Source organism: Peromyscus maniculatus, chromosome 1 (assembly GCF_049852395.1).
Source record: "Peromyscus maniculatus bairdii isolate BWxNUB_F1_BW_parent chromosome 1, HU_Pman_BW_mat_3.1, whole genome shotgun sequence".
Lineage (NCBI taxonomy): Eukaryota > Metazoa > Chordata > Mammalia > Rodentia > Cricetidae > Peromyscus > Peromyscus maniculatus.
In genome coordinates this window covers 161,652,958-161,671,732 of record NC_134852.1, presented here as the reverse complement: position 1 = coordinate 161,671,732, position 18,775 = coordinate 161,652,958, and the positions used below count along the sequence as shown (strand labels likewise).

The 18,775-nt window shown below is 48.8% G+C and overlaps 2 protein-coding genes across 5 annotated transcripts in view; one reads left to right on the top strand and one right to left on the bottom strand.

Annotated features, from left to right (window-relative positions):
• Positions 1-18,775, bottom strand: part of Ahnak (AHNAK nucleoprotein) — a 129,851-nt gene that overhangs the window by 26,388 nt on the left and 84,688 nt on the right. The window contains exons 6-7 of one of the 4 annotated variants that reach the window (XR_013047237.1): positions 14,786-16,816; positions 14,323-14,663 (exon numbers count right to left, since the gene is read on the bottom strand). The exons of 1 other annotated variant lie outside the window; for it this stretch is intronic. Coding sequence is in view for 1 of the 3 variants with exons in the window: in XM_006995222.4 (XP_006995284.1) it covers positions 14,656-14,663 (8 nt within the window). In the remaining 2 variants the exon portion in view is untranslated. Of the gene's footprint in view, positions 1-14,322; positions 14,664-14,785; positions 16,817-18,775 lie in introns of those variants that run through there. 2 more of the 4 variants (XR_013047236.1, XM_006995222.4) reach the window with 2 other exon arrangements.
• Scgb1a1 (secretoglobin family 1A member 1) lies at positions 5,074-8,291 on the top strand. The gene is made up of 3 exons (XM_015988712.3): positions 5,074-5,231; positions 7,295-7,482; positions 8,131-8,291. The coding sequence occupies exons 1-3, from the start codon at positions 5,177-5,179 to the stop codon at positions 8,176-8,178; spliced, it is 291 nt and encodes a 96-aa protein (XP_015844198.1). The 5' UTR covers positions 5,074-5,176; the 3' UTR covers positions 8,179-8,291.

The following is an 18,775-nucleotide window of genomic DNA, read 5'->3' as shown; positions in this document are numbered from 1 at the left end:
AGCTGGGGAGCCAAGAAAGCGTCCAGATTTGTAATATATCAAAGCCTGCCTCCACCCTCTCCAAAGCCCTTGGCTCCAGGAACAGAGACAGCCAAGACATGTCACGCCTGAGTGCGATTGGCAGCTGGAGGGTGGTGTTTGACCACAAGATGCTGCTCAGTAGCCTTGAAGGACACGTATGTGCTGAGCAAATGTTTGTGGACTGAGTGACAGGCTATAAAAATGGCCAAGACCTTCTGGTGGTCAGAACACTTGACGCCGCAGCCTGTGATGACATCTTCTCTTTCCTCCCCAGCTTCCCAGCCTCGACCATCACTTCTAACAGGCATTTTGCATTTGGAAGAGATGGGCTTCCAGGCTTGAGAGAGCCAACACCAACAAGGGCCTGTCTAAACCCAGACATGTCCCCTACAGAAAGAGTCCATAGGGCAGGAAGTAAACATAGTGTGGCTTGTTAGGGCAGAAAAAACTAGACACTAGTGTCTACCAACAAGGTACTGGCGAGTTAAATCATAGCAGAGCCACGGAGCCTGATAACCTGATATTCTACAGCATGAAAGAAAATCAACTGTGTTTAAAAGTAGCAAGATTTCAGTGGGTAAAATGCTCACTGTGCAATCAACCATACAGAACTGAATTCAGTTCCTCAGAGTAAAGCCAGGCATAGCGGTACATATCAGGAACCCAAGCGTTGGGCAGGAGGAAACAAGGGGACCCATGGGACTCATGATCCAGCCAGTCTAGACTAAATGATGAGCTCCAGGTTCAGTGAGAGACCCTGTCTTAAAATGTGAAGTGTAGCCTGGTATGGTACCACACACCTTTAATTTGAGCACTCAGTAGGTGGATCCCTGTAAGCTCAAAGACAGCGTGGTCTGCATATTGCGTTCCAGGCCAACCAGGGCTCCATGGAGACACTGTCTCAAAAACCAAGTTGGAGAGAGCAGAAGGCAGTAGATGTCAATCTCTGATCTCTAAACATGCCCACATAGGCTAGTGCACCTGTACACACACACACACACACACACACACACACACACACACACACACACACACACACACACACACTTCAGAAAACATAACATTAAATGGGAAAAGCAAGATCAGAAGTTCAAGGCCAGCCTCAGTTATACAGCAAGTTCCAGGCCAACTTGGGCTGCATGAGACCGTGTCTTAAAAAAACAGATAACTAGTGAGATAATCAAGAGACTCAGCAGATAAAGGGACTTGCTATACATGCCTGACAACCTGAGTTTAATTCCTGGGACCACAGAAAGGTGGAAGGAGAGAACCAACTCCACAAAGCTGTCTTCTGCCCTCTGAATGTGGGCCCTGCAGCATGTGCACACACCGTAAAGGTAAGTAAAAAGTCAGAAAAAATTAAACAAGCAAAAAGGAAATGCACAGTCCTCACAGTGAGTAAGGCAGCTATAGTAAGGGGACTATAAGCTTTTTGAAGGAGATTGCACCAGGTTCACTCTGGTTGCAGGTAGAAACTCTGCACTTTAAACTGCTCCACATCTCCATGCCACTGTGTCACAGCTGAACTGAGTGAGCTATGGCTAACCACTTGAATTCTGTCACCTAGATAAATATTCATGATTATATTTAGATCTCCTTCAGCATTTTAGAGTCAGTGAGATGGATACATAGCCATTATTTTAGGTCCTCTAAAAGCTCAAAGGATCTAGACATCATCACTGCTAAGCAAACCAACCAAATGCTCAGAAGATGCCAAGCCCTTCCTAGGAGGGTTCTAGATCAATGCAGGGGTCAGCCTTGGGGCAGAAGAAAATGAATCAAACTCATGAGGGGAAATCTGCTGTTTTACGGCCATTTCCTGAGAATCACAGAACTAGCCACCGGGGGAGGAGGCAGAGGCTGTCTCTACAGCTCCCAGTTGACCTCATGAGCTGACCCCAGCCTGTGGTCTGAGCAGTCCTTCTGTGGCCCAGCCAGATCACCAGGCTCAGAATGGCCCACCTAGGGCCTCCAACCTGCTTTCTGGGCCATGCTGGGACTTGTTCTCCAGCTTCTGCTATTGGGGATAGGCTAAGCCCTAAAGCCAGAGGATAAACATCTGGTCTTAGGCAACCTCTCCTGGCAGGACCTGGTGGAAGGTACTGTTGGCTTCACCCCTCCCTCCTGCCACTGCCACTAAATTCATGTGAGAACAAGGAAGGGACTCACTAGTGGACTCTAAACATGGCCCAAGAACCTGCGCCCACATGTTAACATGTTATCCACGCACACACACTGCATGGTGTGGGAGAGGGGCCAGGAGACCTAGAGACTTAAGAATCCAGATACCCAGATGAAGCGTCCAGGCCCATCAGTCCCCTCAGGCTGTGGATGAGGCTCCTCCTGACCTTTTCTGAAATCAGGCCCAAAGTATTTATATCGCTCCAGAAGACTCCTAGCCCAGATCTCAAAGTTCTCCATGAATCTAGGAACCAGGACTCTCCAAAGCCAGTCACAGTCACTGCAGGAAGTGAGGAGGGTAGAGAGACCAGTAGGAGATGTGCCAATTCAATACCACCTTCACGGAGCTAGTGACCTAGAGGCTTCTCTCTCCCAAGGGATTTGTCTTTGCACAATACATCTGTCCCCAGTGCAGTCAGAGACGGCAGCCCCTAGCCCTCCCCCAGGTGCCAAGCAGGCTTAGGGCTCCAGCCTGAAAGTCAAAGTGGGGGTGGGAGTGTCTTAGGGGTGTGAGGACCCAGTGCTGGAATTTTAGAAGCTCAGCTCTCAGAACCTTGAATGACACACCCCTGCAGAGGTTCAGAGAAGGAGGAGTTTCACAGATCCCAGGGCGGGAGAAAGGCCCACTACCGCCAAGCAGGGCTCTCCCCAGGGCCAGGATGGAAAAGCCTGTTTGGTTCTCTTGGTGGTAGCAACCTGGGGACCACAGCCTCAAGGCAGACCTCCAGCCTGTGCCCCCAAATCTGAGCAAAGCCACCACCCAGGAACAGCACTGCCTTTTCACGACCTGAGTTAGAGACCCAGTCATGGAGACAAGTGGCCGAAACTAACGCAGGATCCAGACCCTCCTGAAGGCCCTACAAGTTAAGTACTGTGGGAGCGCCTGCGCACAGATGACCACAGACAGTGAAAACCAGTCTTTCATGAGTGTGTGTGTGTGTGTGTGTGTGTGTGTGTGTGTGTGTGTGTGTGTGTCTATGAATACGACTTGTTTGTGTGTCGTGGCAGCCAGAGGTGGTATCAGGTGTCCTCCTCTGTCACCCCCCCCCCATCTCGTTTTTCAAACTGGGCCTCTCACTGAATCTGAATCTGGCCCCCATTTAGCTAGATGGGCTCATCAGCAAGCTTCCAGGCTCCTCTTGTCTCCACCTCCCCAGGGCTGGGATTCCAGGCACACCCAGGTTTTTCATAGACGCTGAAGAGCCAAACTCAGTTCCTCACGCATGCACAGTAGACACTGTGTCCACTAGCCATCGCCCCAGCTCAGTACGTTCATTTTAAAGACTCTTGTCTCCATGACATCTAAAGCATTCTGCGCACAGCCCCTGGGCTGTATCACTAAGTGGCTGTGTCACAGGCCCTGGAAGGCTTCCCTGTTTAACAGCTGGCTTGGGATTTGGAGGTGGGAAAATGTGCAAAGACAGCCTCACTCTAGGACTCAAAGACAGAGGAGAAAGGCTGTGTACGAAGCTGTTCTGTGGAGGAACAGCCTAAGCACCTTTCTGCAGTGATAGTTACATCAGTCTCTGTGCTAGGGTCAGGCCAGAGACCCAGAAGTGAGCCAAGCCTACAGTTGGAACAGAACTAATGGACAGGACAGTTCAAGAACAAGGGGTAAATGCATCCTAATGGCCCAGGGCTGTTGGGGAAAGGGCAACCCAAAATGCCCACAACTTTGAATCCCCTTCTTCTGTATCATTAGATGCAAGCAGCCCTGGGGAGGGTGGGACCCTAAGCAAGGCAGCGCTCTGTAGCAGGGAGGCAGACCCTGCAGGGAGTGAACGCTGAAGGCTCTCGGTTGACCACACTCCTCACAGCCACTAGGCAGGAGGTTCATGGGGGGGGGGCCTTTAAATGCCTCTCCAGGTCTTCCCCCAAGTCCCAGTCCCACTACACCATAGTAGGTACTGGGCATCTATTGACTGGGTGGATGGATGAACATTTGAGACAGTCTAGAAGTCTGAATAGGATTTGTGGAAATGGAGAATGGCTGGGGAGCGGAGGCTGGGAAGCAGAGAGACTAGGCGTTGATTTCGACCAAGCTAGGCTACATGCTAAGACACAAGAGCAGTGGAGTCACAGAGCAAACACTGAGCGTGGCCATGGGAAGCAAAGAGGCTAAGGCTAAAGCCTGGGAACCACTAACACTTGAGAACTGTCAACATCAAGAAAGAATAAGGGAGAATAGCTGAGAAAGGAAAACAGGAAGTACAGAGTGTGGGAGGGCCTGGGAGAGAATGGAGCAGGAGGCTATAGGGGAAAGGCCAGGAAGAGGTCAAGTCAGATAAAGACCGAAGGCCCCCTCAACTGGCCATCAGAAGGACAGGACTCAAGGACTGCTCTGGGTAGGAAGAGACCACGCCTGATCTGGGGCCTGGGTCTCTGATGTATACCATGAAAAAGTCTCCATTTGCCCACCTCGGCTGGATTCAAGATCTAACCTGACCAGTGATGCCCAAGAATCAAACGACCTTTGTGGCTTGGAGTCTAGCCACTTTCCTTGGACGGAGGCAGTAGAAGGACCCCAGTGACATTTTAGAGTCCTGGGTCTTTGTCCTTCCCTGTGATTCATGAAGGGCCTCCAGCCTCTGGTTCGTCAAGGTTGGCAAGTCTACAGTTGCTTCCTGTAACCTGGAGTGCCCAGTGCTTGACATCAAAAAGAGGACACAGGTGTCCAGATTCCCATGACCTCTGACTTGGGTTCCCCCCACTGGCTGGACACCCCACAAGTGGCCTGTTGTGTGAGCTTAGTTTCAATGGGAACAGAAACTGTGTTTAAGAAAATAGATTATTTACTTATTCCACAGAGAAGATAACCAAGTAAATAATGAAATATCCTAAGTGGTACCCAATCCCTGCCCCTACCACTTGTGTGCTTCCTGGAACATATAAAAAGCCACCTGATGCTCCCACGCTCACACACCCTACAATTCCACGCCACATCCAGAAACCATCAGAGCCTCTGGACGCCACCATGAAGCTCGCCATCACAGTCTTTCTTGTCATGCTGTCTGTCTGCTGCAGCTCGGGTAAGTGCCCAGGATCCCTTTTCCAAGGACAGAAGGAAGTGGCCAGTCCCTCTGTGGCGGCCTGGAGGGCCGGGATATGCTGACTCCCAGAAAGGCTGAGTCTGATGGGCAACACTATTTTGTGATCTTGGGGAAAGCATTGAGCTGTTAGAAAGTCGAGAATAGCACCTTCCAAATCCTGAATCCCTGCACTCCAGGGACCAGGGAAGCCTGGGCAGGAGATGGGGAATGCCTATCTAGACCAGTCTATCTGCCCCAAAATGGAGTAGGGATGAGGAGCCCTTTGGAGCCCAGACTAGGACTGACTGGAGATGTCAAGAGCTCTTGAAACAGCCTCCAGGTTAGGGGGCATCCCCACCCAACTCTGGCAGTCCATCTGGAAGGGAAGTGCAGAGACTCTTGCCCTCAAACCCAAAGCAAAGTCTCTTGTTCTGGGAGGAAGGGAATATTCCAGAAAGAGATCTTCCCTTTGGGAAACTGCCAATGCCGGGTGGAGCTTTCTAAACATTCTGTCCTCTGGAAAAAGGATTAGAAATTTCTGAAGAGTTGTTACTATCACTATGAAGAAAGGAATGAGAAATGAGAGAGGGAGGAGGGAAGAGAAGGGAGAAGGAGGGAGGGAGGGAGGGGGGAGGGAGAGAGAGAGAGAGGGCCAATCTGGCTCCCTCCAGGCATTTTGTGCTGTGGGAATGCAGTTGGGAAATCTTCTCCCTCCATCAGCTTCTCCCACTCCCCTCTGATAATGCTGTATTATTTTTCTAAAAACAAACCCCAATTAATGTACTTGGAAAGGTTCCTAATGCCTGTGGATACAGGTTTTATGACCAAGAGGATCTAGACCCCCCAAATCATGGGGAAGTGAGAATGGCTGTTCTTATCAAATACTTTTATTTGTTTTCAAGGGAAATGACATCATTTTGATTTAAATGTTGATTAATTAGATATTAGTGATGTGCACAGAGGTGAGTGCTCAGCAAGGCAGGGCTAAAGTATGTGAAGGGGTGGACTGGCAGGACATTTACATATCAGTGCAGTCACGTATTAAAACTCTGACAATAAAACTAGTTAATGCTCCTGACAGTGTGCTAGTCACGGTCCTCAGCCACTTGATACACCATCCCTTTCATTTTCATAACAACCCAAGGAAGGACAGATATTGCTCCCATTTTCCAGATTAGAAACTGAGCCACTGGAAGATGAGACACCTTGCCTGGTGACATTATGGAGAGAGTTTGAGTTGGAGTGACCATTGTTTTGGTTCTGAGACAGGGTCTCATTTTGGCCCGAATTCATAGCCATCCTGCCTCAGCCTCCCCAGTACTGTGAGTTATATAACAAATGTGAGTTGTCATACCCAGCTGGAGTGGTTATCTGGACCAGGAGTGGAGTCCTGAGTCAGAGCAGTGCAGCCAAATTTGCACACAATGCCGAGAATCCCAGGGCAGGAGATGTGAGGCTAGGTTAGAAGATGGAGGCAAACAGGGTAGGAAATCCTCTTCCCAGGAGTAGGCACCCAAGCAGACGCATAATCCAAACAGCACAGCTGTTGCGGGGAACATGTCAGAGGAGCGGCTTGTCTGCAGGCTGACTGTGCCACCAGACTAGAATGCATGTGTGCATTCATCTTCCGGGCCAGGTTTGGGGACCATGCTGGACCGGCATACGGGCTGTGTCGCATGCCCTCGGTAACAGACTAGCCTTGGGTGGGGAGCACTCTGGTAGAAAGCAAGGCTCCCAGAGGTCTCCTCCCAGTCCCCACGCTGCAGGAAAAAAAGCCAGACTGGCAGCTTCTTACTCACTCCGTCTAAAATGATGACAGGAATAATGGCCAACCCAAGCCAGGAATCCAAAGGCAGCTCAGGAAAGCCAAAAGCTGGCTGTAACCTAGAAGTGCTCCCATGGTGCCAGATTTCCATGCTTGGAGCCTCACCAGATCTTACAGTCCTACTCCATCACCCAAAGGCTGCTATCTCCTGCTGACCAGACTGGCTGGTCCAGCAGGGCGCTGGCCAGCTTCTAGAGTAGAGGCTGGATCCATGTGCTCTCTTTTGCCTGCACCCCAGCTTCTTCAGACACCTGCCCAGGATTTTTTCAAGTCCTCGAGTACCTCTTCGTGGGCTCAGAGTCCACGTACGAGGCAGCCCTGAAGTTTTACAACCCTGGCTCAGACCTGCAAAGTTCAGGGGTGCAGCTGAAGAAGCTGGTGGACACCCTCCCCGAGAAGACCAGAGTCAACATCGTGAAGCTCTCGGTATGCGACATCCGTCACTCACGTTGCTGCTAAGTGGTTCCCCAACTGCGGTGTCATACCATTGTGGGGGTTACAGTGCTGATGAATAGCCTTGTCATGGCCCTTGCCTTCTCCTACCGTGTGTGTGTGTGTGTGTGTGTGTGTGTGTGTGTGTGTGTGTGTGTTACGGGGGGAGGGGGCTTGTCTCTCTGAGCTACCCTCACTGTCCTCAAACTCCTGGGGTCCAGTGTTCTTCCTACCTCAGCCTCCTGGGTAGCTGGGAATACAAGCTCACACCAGCACACCCAGCTCCGCTGATTTTTTTTCCCCCAAGAACTTTATTTATTTAGTGTGTGTATGCATGTGTCACACATGTGAAGGTCAGAGGACAATCTTTAAGGAATTAGTTCTCTCCTTCCACCGTGTGGGTCCTGTGGATCAAACCCAGGTGGTCAGTTTCCATTGGCAGGAGCATCTGCAGCTAAGTCATTTTGCCTGCCCTTTTTTTTTTTTTTTTTTAATTAAGGCCTTTAAGAAGGCCCTCTGAGGCCTTCCACCCCGAGTTCCTCGCAGAACGAACCGTAGCTTTTGTCTCTGTTAAGTCCGCGTGCTCTGTCTACTTCTGAGATTCACTCACCATCACGTGGGGGATTTGTTTCTTTATTCTAGGAGATAATCCTAACAAGCAACCTGTGTAATCAAGACCCAAGCTTCTAAGGCGCACCAGACTTGGAAGAGATCCCCTGCTAAGAGCCCTGCCGTTGCCCTGTGCCCCCTGACCCCCCACACCAGCCCTGCCTCCCTCCCCGCAATAAACTGCAAGCATCTCACTTGCCTGTGTTCACTGGTCTTTAATCCACCTGCCGGAGCCAGGTCCTAAAATGAACGGAGCGAACCAGAACTCGGGGAGGGCAACTGAGTCCCTGCCCTGGGGCTACACAAGAAATCCCAGAAGGCCTCCTTCCTCTAGGCTGCTGTTATGGGCGGTTAGTAGAGTGCAAAGCCTTCTACTGGGTCCCCATCACCTTGTCAAAGCTCTAACCCAGCTTACCCCACCGACCTGTGACATCATCCCTCCCTCCCAAGTCTGGTCCAAAATGTTACTGGATTCTAACTCCATCCAGGCGCCAGAGGGGCATCCCTTAGCTCTTCCTCGTCCAATCAACGAAGGAGAGCTCTGGCGTCATTTACTCCCTCCACATCCACAGGCCACACCATCATCCCTCGCTACAACAAACCCTTTACATGTTCCCAGCTGACTTACTGCTAAGCAATTCAATGACCACACACCTGCCACACGGAGTTTAATCACATGTAAAGTCTGAGCAGCACCCACACACACTCCGTCCTTCAAAGCAGACAGCACACTGACCTTAAAAGTTCAAGTTCAGCACAAGGCTCGTACCAGCCCTTGTCTCCCTCTGCTCATACATCCCCTCTCCCCCGCCCTTAGTTCCTAAAAGCCAAGCCCCACCTCAGGACCTTTGTGCAGGCCACACGTAAGACAGCGGCCCAAAAAGATGTTTTTTGGTTTAGAATTTGTCCTAATATCAGTGAGCCCCCACTGGAGCCAGGCTACACCATCCGAACAAGTTAAGTAAAGAGTAGAGAAAGGAGGCGTGTGCAGAAGAGCTGTAGAAATAGAAAGGGCTGAGGCAGAGGGCATCTGAACAAGGAAGGAGGCTGTGGGAGAGAATGCCAGCCAAGCAGCCCAGCTAGCGCCTAGAAGCTACGTGGGCGGGGGCGGGCGCGGGCCACGCCTGCCTCGCGCGTCACCACCACCAGGGGGCAGTGTAGTCCACGCTGTCCCACCGCTCCGGGTGTGTTCTGGAACTCGGACCAGGCCCCCCAGCCGCTTGGCTTTTGGGCGGATGCGGATGGTGAGATGTCATTCTCTCGCATCGATCTTGAATCGTTTGGTCTGACTTCTGAATTTTGATTTGGGAGAGGTTTTTAAAGTCAGAATTCCGAGGGAAAACACAGGGGGAAGACACACGAGCTGTATGGCGCAGCTGAAGCCCGCCAGTGACCGGCCAGTAATTAATTTGGAATTAGCAGTAATTCCACTCCCGGGAGACCCTAAAGGCCATCCTGCCAGACCTAGACTCTGAAATGGCTCCGAAGACAGAAAAAGACCAAGAATCAGAACGAACCTCCTACCTCCACGTGCCTGGTTTTGAAGTACCACAGCAGAAACTGCAATCTTAAAACCTTTATCTTTTGCTTACACTTGGCAAGCATCAACAGTATCTCTTTTATTTCTCACACAACCAGAGCTCAGGCCCAGCTCCTGCCCAGCCTCCCACACAGGAATCCAGAGGGGCAGTAAACTAGGGACAGTGGTGATAAAAGTCCACCTTAAACACCCATGTGTGTGCACAATGTTAAAGCCACCACGCCCACTCCTTCATTGCCTGCCACAGAGGAGGGGCTGGGATTGTAAAAATTCCAGGGCAGGTCAGGGGGCGATCAGTGATTCCAAAAGAGATTATTTGTGACAGGCAGGGCCCTGGTGGGGACCAGCCCCACTCCCTCATTCCCAAGGCCCCAGATTCTTCAGAATCCAGGTCATTCCGTCTAAGGTGCATACCTTTGCCTCCCTCAAACCATCCACCTAGATGATATTACTCAAATGGATAAGCTCCAAGGCCATAAAAAGTTCTGAATTTTAACTGCCTATTTACTGCTAGGGAAATATTTACCTTGTCCAAACACAGTGGGGATAAAAGGAAGTATAATTATACTGCAGTGGGTCTCTGCCTTAAGAGGGCTTTGGCAATGCGTAAGAATGTGCATCAACCCAGAGAAATGCACAGTACCTTAGGTTCTTCAAACACAGAATGCAGGGTAGGGGAGGTGGCTCATCTGAGAACATGTTCGCTGTGCAAACTCAAGGACCGAAGTGTCCTCCCCAGCACCCATGGAAATGCAAACCCCACACCCCAGGGAGAAAACCTGTCTTGGAGGGGAGGGTGACATCTGGGATTGACCTTTGACCAATACACACACACACACACACACACACACACACACACACACACACACACACACAGCAGAATGCAAGAATGACTAACTATAACCACAGAAAGAGTGGATAATCTGCACAATCCATATGAAATCCAAGGAAACTAGGAACTGCCATTGTTTTTTTATCTGTTTGTTTTTTGTTTTTGTTTTTCCTCTGGCATGGCTAAGCAAATATCTTGATCCATGAACTACAGTTGGAAGGCCTAGGTCCTGTCAAGGCTGTTTAATTTGATGTTGTTGATTGTGATGATGTTGTTTTAAGGAACCTCAAACTAAGAATGGGTTTTTATATTTCAAGAATGAAGAAAAAGCCGGGCAGTGGTGGCGCATGCCTTTAATCTGAGCACTGGGGAGGCAGAGGCAGGCAGATCTCTGTGAGTTCGAGGCCAACCTTGTCTACAGAGAGTTCCAGGATAGCCAGGGCTACACAGAGAAATCCTGTCTCAAAAAAAAAAATCAAACAAACAAACAAACAAAAAACACAGGAGGGTGGTTTGCAAATATGCACTTCCTGCATTTGAGAAGTATTAAGCACAAACTATGAAGACAAAATTATAAATGTTTCAGATAAAAGCACAGTCTAGTGGTGCACATTTGGGAGGCAAAAGCAGACAGATCACCACAAGTTCAAGACCAGCCTTGTCTAGAAAAATAAAGAGCCAGGCAAAGTGTCACTCAGGAGGCAGAGGTAGGCAGACCTCTCTGAATTCCAGGCCAGCTTGGTCTGTGTAGCATGTTCCAGGCCAGCCCAGAACTACATAGTGAGACTCTACTGAAAGAAAGAAAGAAAGAAAGAAAGAAAGAAAGAAAGAAAGAAAGAAAGAAAGAAAGAAAGGAAGGAAGGAAGGAAGGAAGGAAGGAAGGAAGGAAGGAAGGAAGGAAGGAAGGAAGGAAGGAAGAAGGAAGGAAGGAAGGAAGGAAAGAAAGAAAGAAAGAAAGAAAGAAAGAAAGAAAGAAAGAAAGAAAGAAAGAAAGAAAGAAAGAAAGAAAGAAAGAAAGAAAGAAAGAAAAAAGGGAGGGGAGGAAGGCAGGCAGGCAGGTGGGAAGAAAAGGAAGGGAAACGGGGGGAGAAACTGTAGCACTCTATTAATTTTAACATTCATAACTCCAAGGAACTCGGGGAAGAGAAAGGCCATATTTCTTGGTGGCTTTGGGAAGAAAACTATGAATCTGGGTGAGGAAGAAAATTTGAAATCTCTGCTACCCTCATCATCTGCAACCACAGGAATTTTAGCCTGGAAGGTCTCTGCAGAGGGGCGGCCTGCAGACTCACAAGATCCATTGATTATCGGCAAAGCTGCCGCCTGACACAGGAGACAGTCAGGGTGAGCCCGGCAGAAAAAAAAAAATCTGTTAGTGACTCACAAGACAGGAAGCAAAACCAGCCCTCATCAACCTTATCAAGATGAAAGGCATAAAATGCCGCCCAGTTTGCAGCTGACACCAGGCAGGCTGTTTGCAAATACCAAGGCAGCTGTGGGTAGTCATCCACCACCTCATGATCAGTTGCTCCGAAGGGCTTCAGATAGATGATAAAAAAAAATTAAAAAAAAAAAAGCCTTGATTGATGGTGATAGGGCCAGGCAAACAAGGTACTCCGAAACCTGTAATTAAGGGACAGTCCGCCCAGGCACTTACTGAATATATCAACAGGCATATGAGAATGTGAAGTGAGTCACCAGGAGCTAGCCACCCAGCAGACTTCCATGAACTAAAATTATAAAATTATGGTATATGCAAAAAAAAAAAAACTGAAAATAGATTCAGCTAAGCAAGCATGATTGCCAGCTTCAGAATTGATAAAACTAGAGCTGGGAACTTGGGTTTGCTTCCTGGGACAGTAACCAGGTGCCCAGCCCAGCACACAAGCCTCGTTAAGACTTTTACAGAGCACCTGAAGCTCCGTGCCCATCGCTCACAACCAGCCTATAGACGAAAGGCATCTGGCTGCAGCACTGCCTAGAGGTCCCTCCCTCCTCAGGCTCCTGTCACGGAAGTATGCACTGTCATCCCTGGGACAGGACAGAGATGTTGTCAGAAAGAAACAGGAGTGAGGAGTAGATCTCGGGGGAGGAGAAAGGCCTGTGGAGTGCTGGGATCTCCTGGCCCTCCGACCTTAGATGTCCATTTCAGTCTCTGAGTCCATTTCCACCCGTGGAATTCAATGCCTCCTCTCTGCTCCAATGCCCGCACTAGGCCTTCAGCATTGATGCCAGTGACCTGCGAATTTGTTTCCTATGGTTGGCTAACAAATTACCACCACATTAATGGCTTAAAACGCACACACCTAACTTGGGAGGCCAAATGTTCAAAATGGATCTTACTGGGCGTTAGATCAAGGTACCAACAGCTAGACTTGGTAGTTCACACCTACAACCTCAGCACTTAGGAAGCTGAGGCAGAAAGATGGCTATGACCTCAAGGCCTGCCTCAGAAAGGCAAAAACAGAAGAGACTGGCTAATTTAAGATTCCTTCAAATATCGGCGCTTGGGGGACCCGGATGCAGCTGGTGGTAAGGCACTCTCCTGGTGTGCACAGAGCCCAGGTGCACCCTGTGATTCCAGCACTTGCAAGGTGGAGGCGGGAGGACCAGAAACCCGAGAGTGTCTTCTTTTACATAGTAGACACCAGGCCAGCCTGAGAAATATGAGACCCTGTCTTGAAATTTAAAAAAATACAGAGGAACTCAAGGAGAGCGAAGCCCTCACGCATGAGTCTGCATCGCAAGACTTTTGAGCCTCGGATAGCTCTCAACCTTCCTAATGCTACGACCCTTTGATACAGTTCCTCATGCTGTGGGGACCCCCCCCCCCAGCCATAAAATTACTTCATTGCTACTTCATAACTGTAATTTTACCACTATTATGAATCATAATATAAATAACTGATATGCAGGATATCTGATATGTGACCTCCCAACGGGGTCAAGACCCACGAGTTGAAAACCATTACTCTAACGGAAAAGCGGCTACCGAGTGAAAACTAAGACAGCAAATTCCATTACAGGGCTCGGGACTCTTTTTATTCCATCTCTCTGTTTCTAGACAGAACCATATCAAGAGCCAATCGGTCCCAAAGAGAATACTGAGCCCCCCAGAGAGGACCCAACACACAAAACGTTATGCTTAGAATTCACGCACAGCATAGGCGGCTGGTTATAAGCAAAATTCTGAAGAGCAAAATGTATCAAGCCCTGTGGTCCCACATCCTTGTTCCTAATAAAGATGAAATCAGATCACAAAGCCTGGTTCTTCCTAAACTACAAATCATTCTGAAATGTATCCATCTCATGCCTGATGAATTTGAAAGCCTGATTATTTTGTACTTTGTGGATAAATGTTAAATATTAACCAGATAATCCAAAAAAGATCTTTGAATGTCTGCCACCAGAGAACAAGAATTTCAGACTGTACCACAGTGACGGGACGCTTTGGAAAGTCCTGGCTCTGGAGTAATGTAATGATTGACGTGCTAAAGTCCTTGAGGTTGGAGGGGGCGGGGAGAAAGGGGAAGAAGAGAGAGGGATGTATGGAGATTCTGGCTCCTCAGTCATGTGGACAGGCTGTCATGTGCCGACTCTGAAAACTGAAGAAAACGTGACAAGAAAGAAGCCTGCCAAGGGTCAACCCTCCCCAGAATTTGAACAAGCCAGGGAAGGAAACAGAACAGACCACACTGAGCTAGCAGGGCATGGTGGTACATACCTGTAATCTCAGCACCCTCTAGGCTGAGGCAGGAGGATTGTAAATTTGAAGCCAGCTTGGGTTACATTTCAAGAACAGCTCAGAATACAAACAAGTAAGCAAAAGCCATCAAGGTGGTCACAGAACGGATGATGCTTGACAAATGTTTATTGGGTGGATAAGTAGACAGTCACCTATACCCACAGCTGCCGCAGCCCACCCTAGTTGCAAAGATAAGCCCACATCCCATCCCTTGCAAGAAAAGAAAGCACCGGCCGAACTTCTGCCACAGCCTCCATCCAGAAGTGGCTGTAGCTCCAATTGTTCATGCTCCAAAAAGCCACCTCGGGGAAGGTGTCCCTTTCACTGAGGTGTTTGTTTCCTTTGGCATGGCAAGATGTAATTTCCCATTTTTAGAACAATGCTCCAAAGAACAGTCACAAAAACAACTTCCAGTGGGGGCAGTTTTCTTCCTGGCCACCGCTACAGCCCTGTAAAACAACAACAGAGAGATTTTTTTTTATTCCAAACACTATTAGCATCTCTCCATCCTGTTCATTCTGTGGGGGCTGGAAAAGCTCCACCCCCACCCCAGCAGAACCTCAGAACAAACCTGTGCCTAGTAGGAAGCTTTGGGAATTCCTACTGTTGGTTATGTTTGGGTCTGGATGTAGCATACCTCCTTGTGTGGTTTCCATGCAGCAAAGACTTAACGGAAGCTGTGAAAAAGCCGGTGTGTATCCTTTGGGTGCCCTGTACGAGCCCAAGATCAGAAGAGGACAATGTGTTCTAGAGAACATCCAAACAGCAGATGAAGGTGAGCCAGGAAGAGAGCGGCCACCTCTAGCCTTAGCCATTAAGAAATCACTTTCAGGGCTGGAGAGATGGCTCAGAGCCTAAGCCTGCTTCTTGTTCTTCCAGAGGATCTGAACTGGGCTCCTAGCATCCAAGTCAGGCCATTCACAACTGCCTATAACTCCATTTTAGAGAGTTCCAACACCTTCTTCTGGCCTCTACAGGCACTCACGCCCACTGGGCGCTGAGGGTGGAACCCAGGGCATTGCACATGCTACTCAAGTACTCCACCCTTGAGCCGCCTCCTTACCCCTTTGTAGACAGGGTCTCACTAAGTTGCCTAGGCTAGCCTCCAAGTTCAAGCCTTGTCTCTCAGGCCTCCTGAGTAGCTGGGGTTATAGGTACATAATACAACTCTTATTTCTCTTCATCTTCCTTTGTATGACTCTAGGAATAACAACTGAGCTGTTATTTGGGTAAAAAGCAAGAGAAATTGTGACTGATGTCATGATAGAGCTCATAGGGAAGCAATGGCCTGAGTGGCTGGACCACCCAGTCTATCATCCTCAGACAGTCACTTGGCATCAACAGCCACCCCTGCTGACTTCCAGAGGAAGGGTCCCTCACAGGGTGTGGCTCTTCCATAGTGAATCAGGAAGCCGAGAGGCGGGGGGATAGCATTAATCTCCTTGTGTGGTCAGCTTTCTGTTACTATAATGAAATAAATAATTTCTTTATTTATAAGGAGAAATACTTATCTGAAACCACACATTTTGGAGAACATGGTCAAGATCTGACACACCTCTTGCTTTGGGCCTTTGATGGAGCCAGGTGGCTGTTATCGAACTTGGGGTTCACAGCCTGTGTGCATGACAGGTCCAGCCACCCATCCCCAACAAACCAATTGCAAGAGCCGAATTGAAAGAAGAAAGCAGAGAGGGGGTGTTATTCAGTGTGATCACACTGGGAAGAAGGACAGAGAGATCCCACAAACCCCAACCCCAAGTCCGTCCTCAGGGTCCTGAAGTGAGATAAAAATTTAGATAGAGGGCCACAGATAAGCGCACCTAAGCAGTCCCTGTCAAGGTGTGACCTCGCCCACCAGGAACCCATCTTTATCTGGGTTTTAGTCTCATCCTGTAAAGTGGTCTGACAAGGTGTTAGAACTGTATGAAATCTCTGTCCAGGAGACAAGTTCCCCCTCTGGCTGGTGCCCTTTCCTTCTCCCAGCATGAGAATTCTGGGGAAATCCCCATTTCTTTGGAATCCACTGTTTCAGTAACCTGACAGTCAGATGGGGAGACACGAGACACCTTCATTTCTGCCAGGCCAGTTACAGCCACAGGAGACTGAATGAGCACTCAGCTTGTGGCCAGGAAGCAGAGAAAAAGAGGTAGTGGCTAAGGTCCCGCAATCCCCTTGGAGGGCACGCCCCTAATGCCCTAAGTCTCTCCTACCAGGCTTCACCTCCTAAAGGTCCACCACTTTCCAATGGCACCCTGGGGACCAAGCCTTTAACCCATGAACCCTTTCTCAGGAAGCATTAAACATGCAAACTGTAGCACCTCTCAGCACTGGTTTGTTCTGAGGCCGGCAGCTTAAAATCTATTCACCCAGACTTTGAGCATGTTGCCAACACATCCATCCCATTCCTTGTCATTTGTCCATTATCTGGAGAGTATTTACACACTTGCCTTTCCGATCTTGGCCACTCCTCTGTCCCTCCTTGCCTAAACAGGGTTTTCTCAGCCTCGGTACCATTGATCTGTTGGACTAGATCATTCTTTGTTGGGAGCTGGAGCTATAGAACACACATTCTTCCTCAACTTCTCACTGTCAATCAAAAGGCCTGGGGGAAGAGTGAGGGGGTGGTTGGGAGGCAGAATCATCACTTTTTCAAACTTAAAGGGGCCTGAGATATGATCTAATACAACCCCCTCATTTTGCAGATGAGGAAACATCCTGAGAGGGGGAGGAAGAGGATGTGTCAGGGCCAAAAATGTGGGGGAACAAGTGCCAGGCCAAACAGGAAGTCAAAATTCCAGGCCTTGCAGCAGGATTTCCAGCCCCATTGGAACACAGGGATTACTTCCCGCAGCTTCTTTCTCCCTCCAAAACTTTCTCCCATTCCAGAAAACAGATCAAGCAAGATATGACAAGGCCCCAGCCCAGGAGTGCCAATGTCCATGCCCGAGATTCAGTGCCTAAGCTTCTAGTGAACAAAAATGACCACTGATTGCATCCAGAATATCTTATGATGACTCATACTGTGATCACATCTCTTTGCAATCCTGTAATCATGACTGAAAGGATGTCAGACCATCTGACCACACCTGTCCCCACTGAAGACAATAAAGAACAAGAGATCTGCAGAGCATGGGAGGAAGCCTGGGGACAATGTCTGCCCTGGCCCTTTCTAGGCAAGCACTCTACCAGCTGAGTTACATCTCCAGCTGAAAACATGTTTGAGTGAACTAAAGGTTTTAAAAATTAACCAGGAAAGCTGGGCACGGTGGTGCACACCTGTAACCACAGCAGTTGGGAGACCAAAGCCAGGAGATCATAAGTTCAATGCCAGCCTGGGATTTGTACCTTCTCTCAAAACCCAAATAAACAGGGGGACTGGCAAGATGGCCCGCAGGTAAGGCCACTCGATCCCAAGCTTGACAACCTATCTTTGATCTTCAGAACCAACGTAAATGTAGAGGGGGAGAACTGAGTCCCGCGAGTTCTCCTCTAACCGCCACATAAACACTGTGACACATAAACACCCACATGTGTACACACACACTAAACAAGTAAATGCAAAACAATTTAAATACATAAATAAGTCTTTAATGTAAATACCAAAAAAATGAAACAAATAATAGTAGAAATGGTAAGAATATCCCATTCAAGTGACATACATGTGAAAATCCTGCTCGCCTTCTCACATTTATTTATTTATTTTATTTTTAAGACATGGTCTCACTCAGTAACCGAGGATACCCTTGGAATTCACTATGTAACCCTAACTGATATTAAATTCATGAGCGATCCTCCTGCCTCAGCCTCTCATGTCTAGGATTACAAACATAAGCCACCCACTCAACTAAATATTGTCAGATCTTTTAATTTTTTAAAATTTAATGTGTGTGTGTGTGTGTGTGTGTGTGTGTGTGTGTGTGTATATATGCGCGCGCGCGCATGCGCGCGCGCCAATGGAGGCCAGAAGAGTGTGTTGGATCTCCTGGAGCTGGAGTTAAAAGTAGTTGTGATCCATCCAATATGGGTACTGAGGCCTGAACTCGGGGTTCTCTGGAAGAGCAGTAAGTGTTCTTAATCACTGAGCCATCTCTCCAGCTCCCCTCCTCTGATTATTACCACATCTTAAAGATGACTAGCCTGTGTCCCACCAGGGCTGAGTCACTCCTCACTCCATCTTCCAGATTACCATCTTTCCTGATAGACCCCTCCAGACTGCAGTCCACGCTCACACACCCTCTAGCTCCTCTTGTCTCCTTTATACACATGGGCCCATCCTTTTTGCAACCATTCTATTATCTGGTGATGAAAAGTGACACCAGAAAGGCTGATAAATGTTCTAAAGTCTACAAATAAAAGGCCAAGTGTGAAGACAGCAGGGAAAGAGGAAACTCCACCCCATTCCTCAGACACAGCCCTAGGCCTTCTGGCCTTAACGACCCTGGCTGTGGAAATGGCAGATCCAGCTTAGGGCCCTCCCATGCTCTGGTTCTTGAGCTGAACCCACCAGGTAGATGTTCTCCGTACCCACCACTGTTGCCTACTTCCGGGGCCATGGTAGCGT

Bases quoted from the DNA above. Each gene is read 5' to 3' on its own strand.
- Scgb1a1 (XM_015988712.3), top strand. From the start codon at position 5,177: ATGAAGCTCGCCATCACAGTCTTTCTTGTCATGCTGTCTGTCTGCTGC. The intron at 5,232-7,294 runs GTAAGTGCCCAG...CCTGCACCCCAG, and splicing joins GTCTGTCTGCTGCAGCTCGG to CTTCTTCAGACACCTGCCCA. The intron at 7,483-8,130 runs GTATGCGACATC...TCTTTATTCTAG, and splicing joins TCAACATCGTGAAGCTCTCG to GAGATAATCCTAACAAGCAA.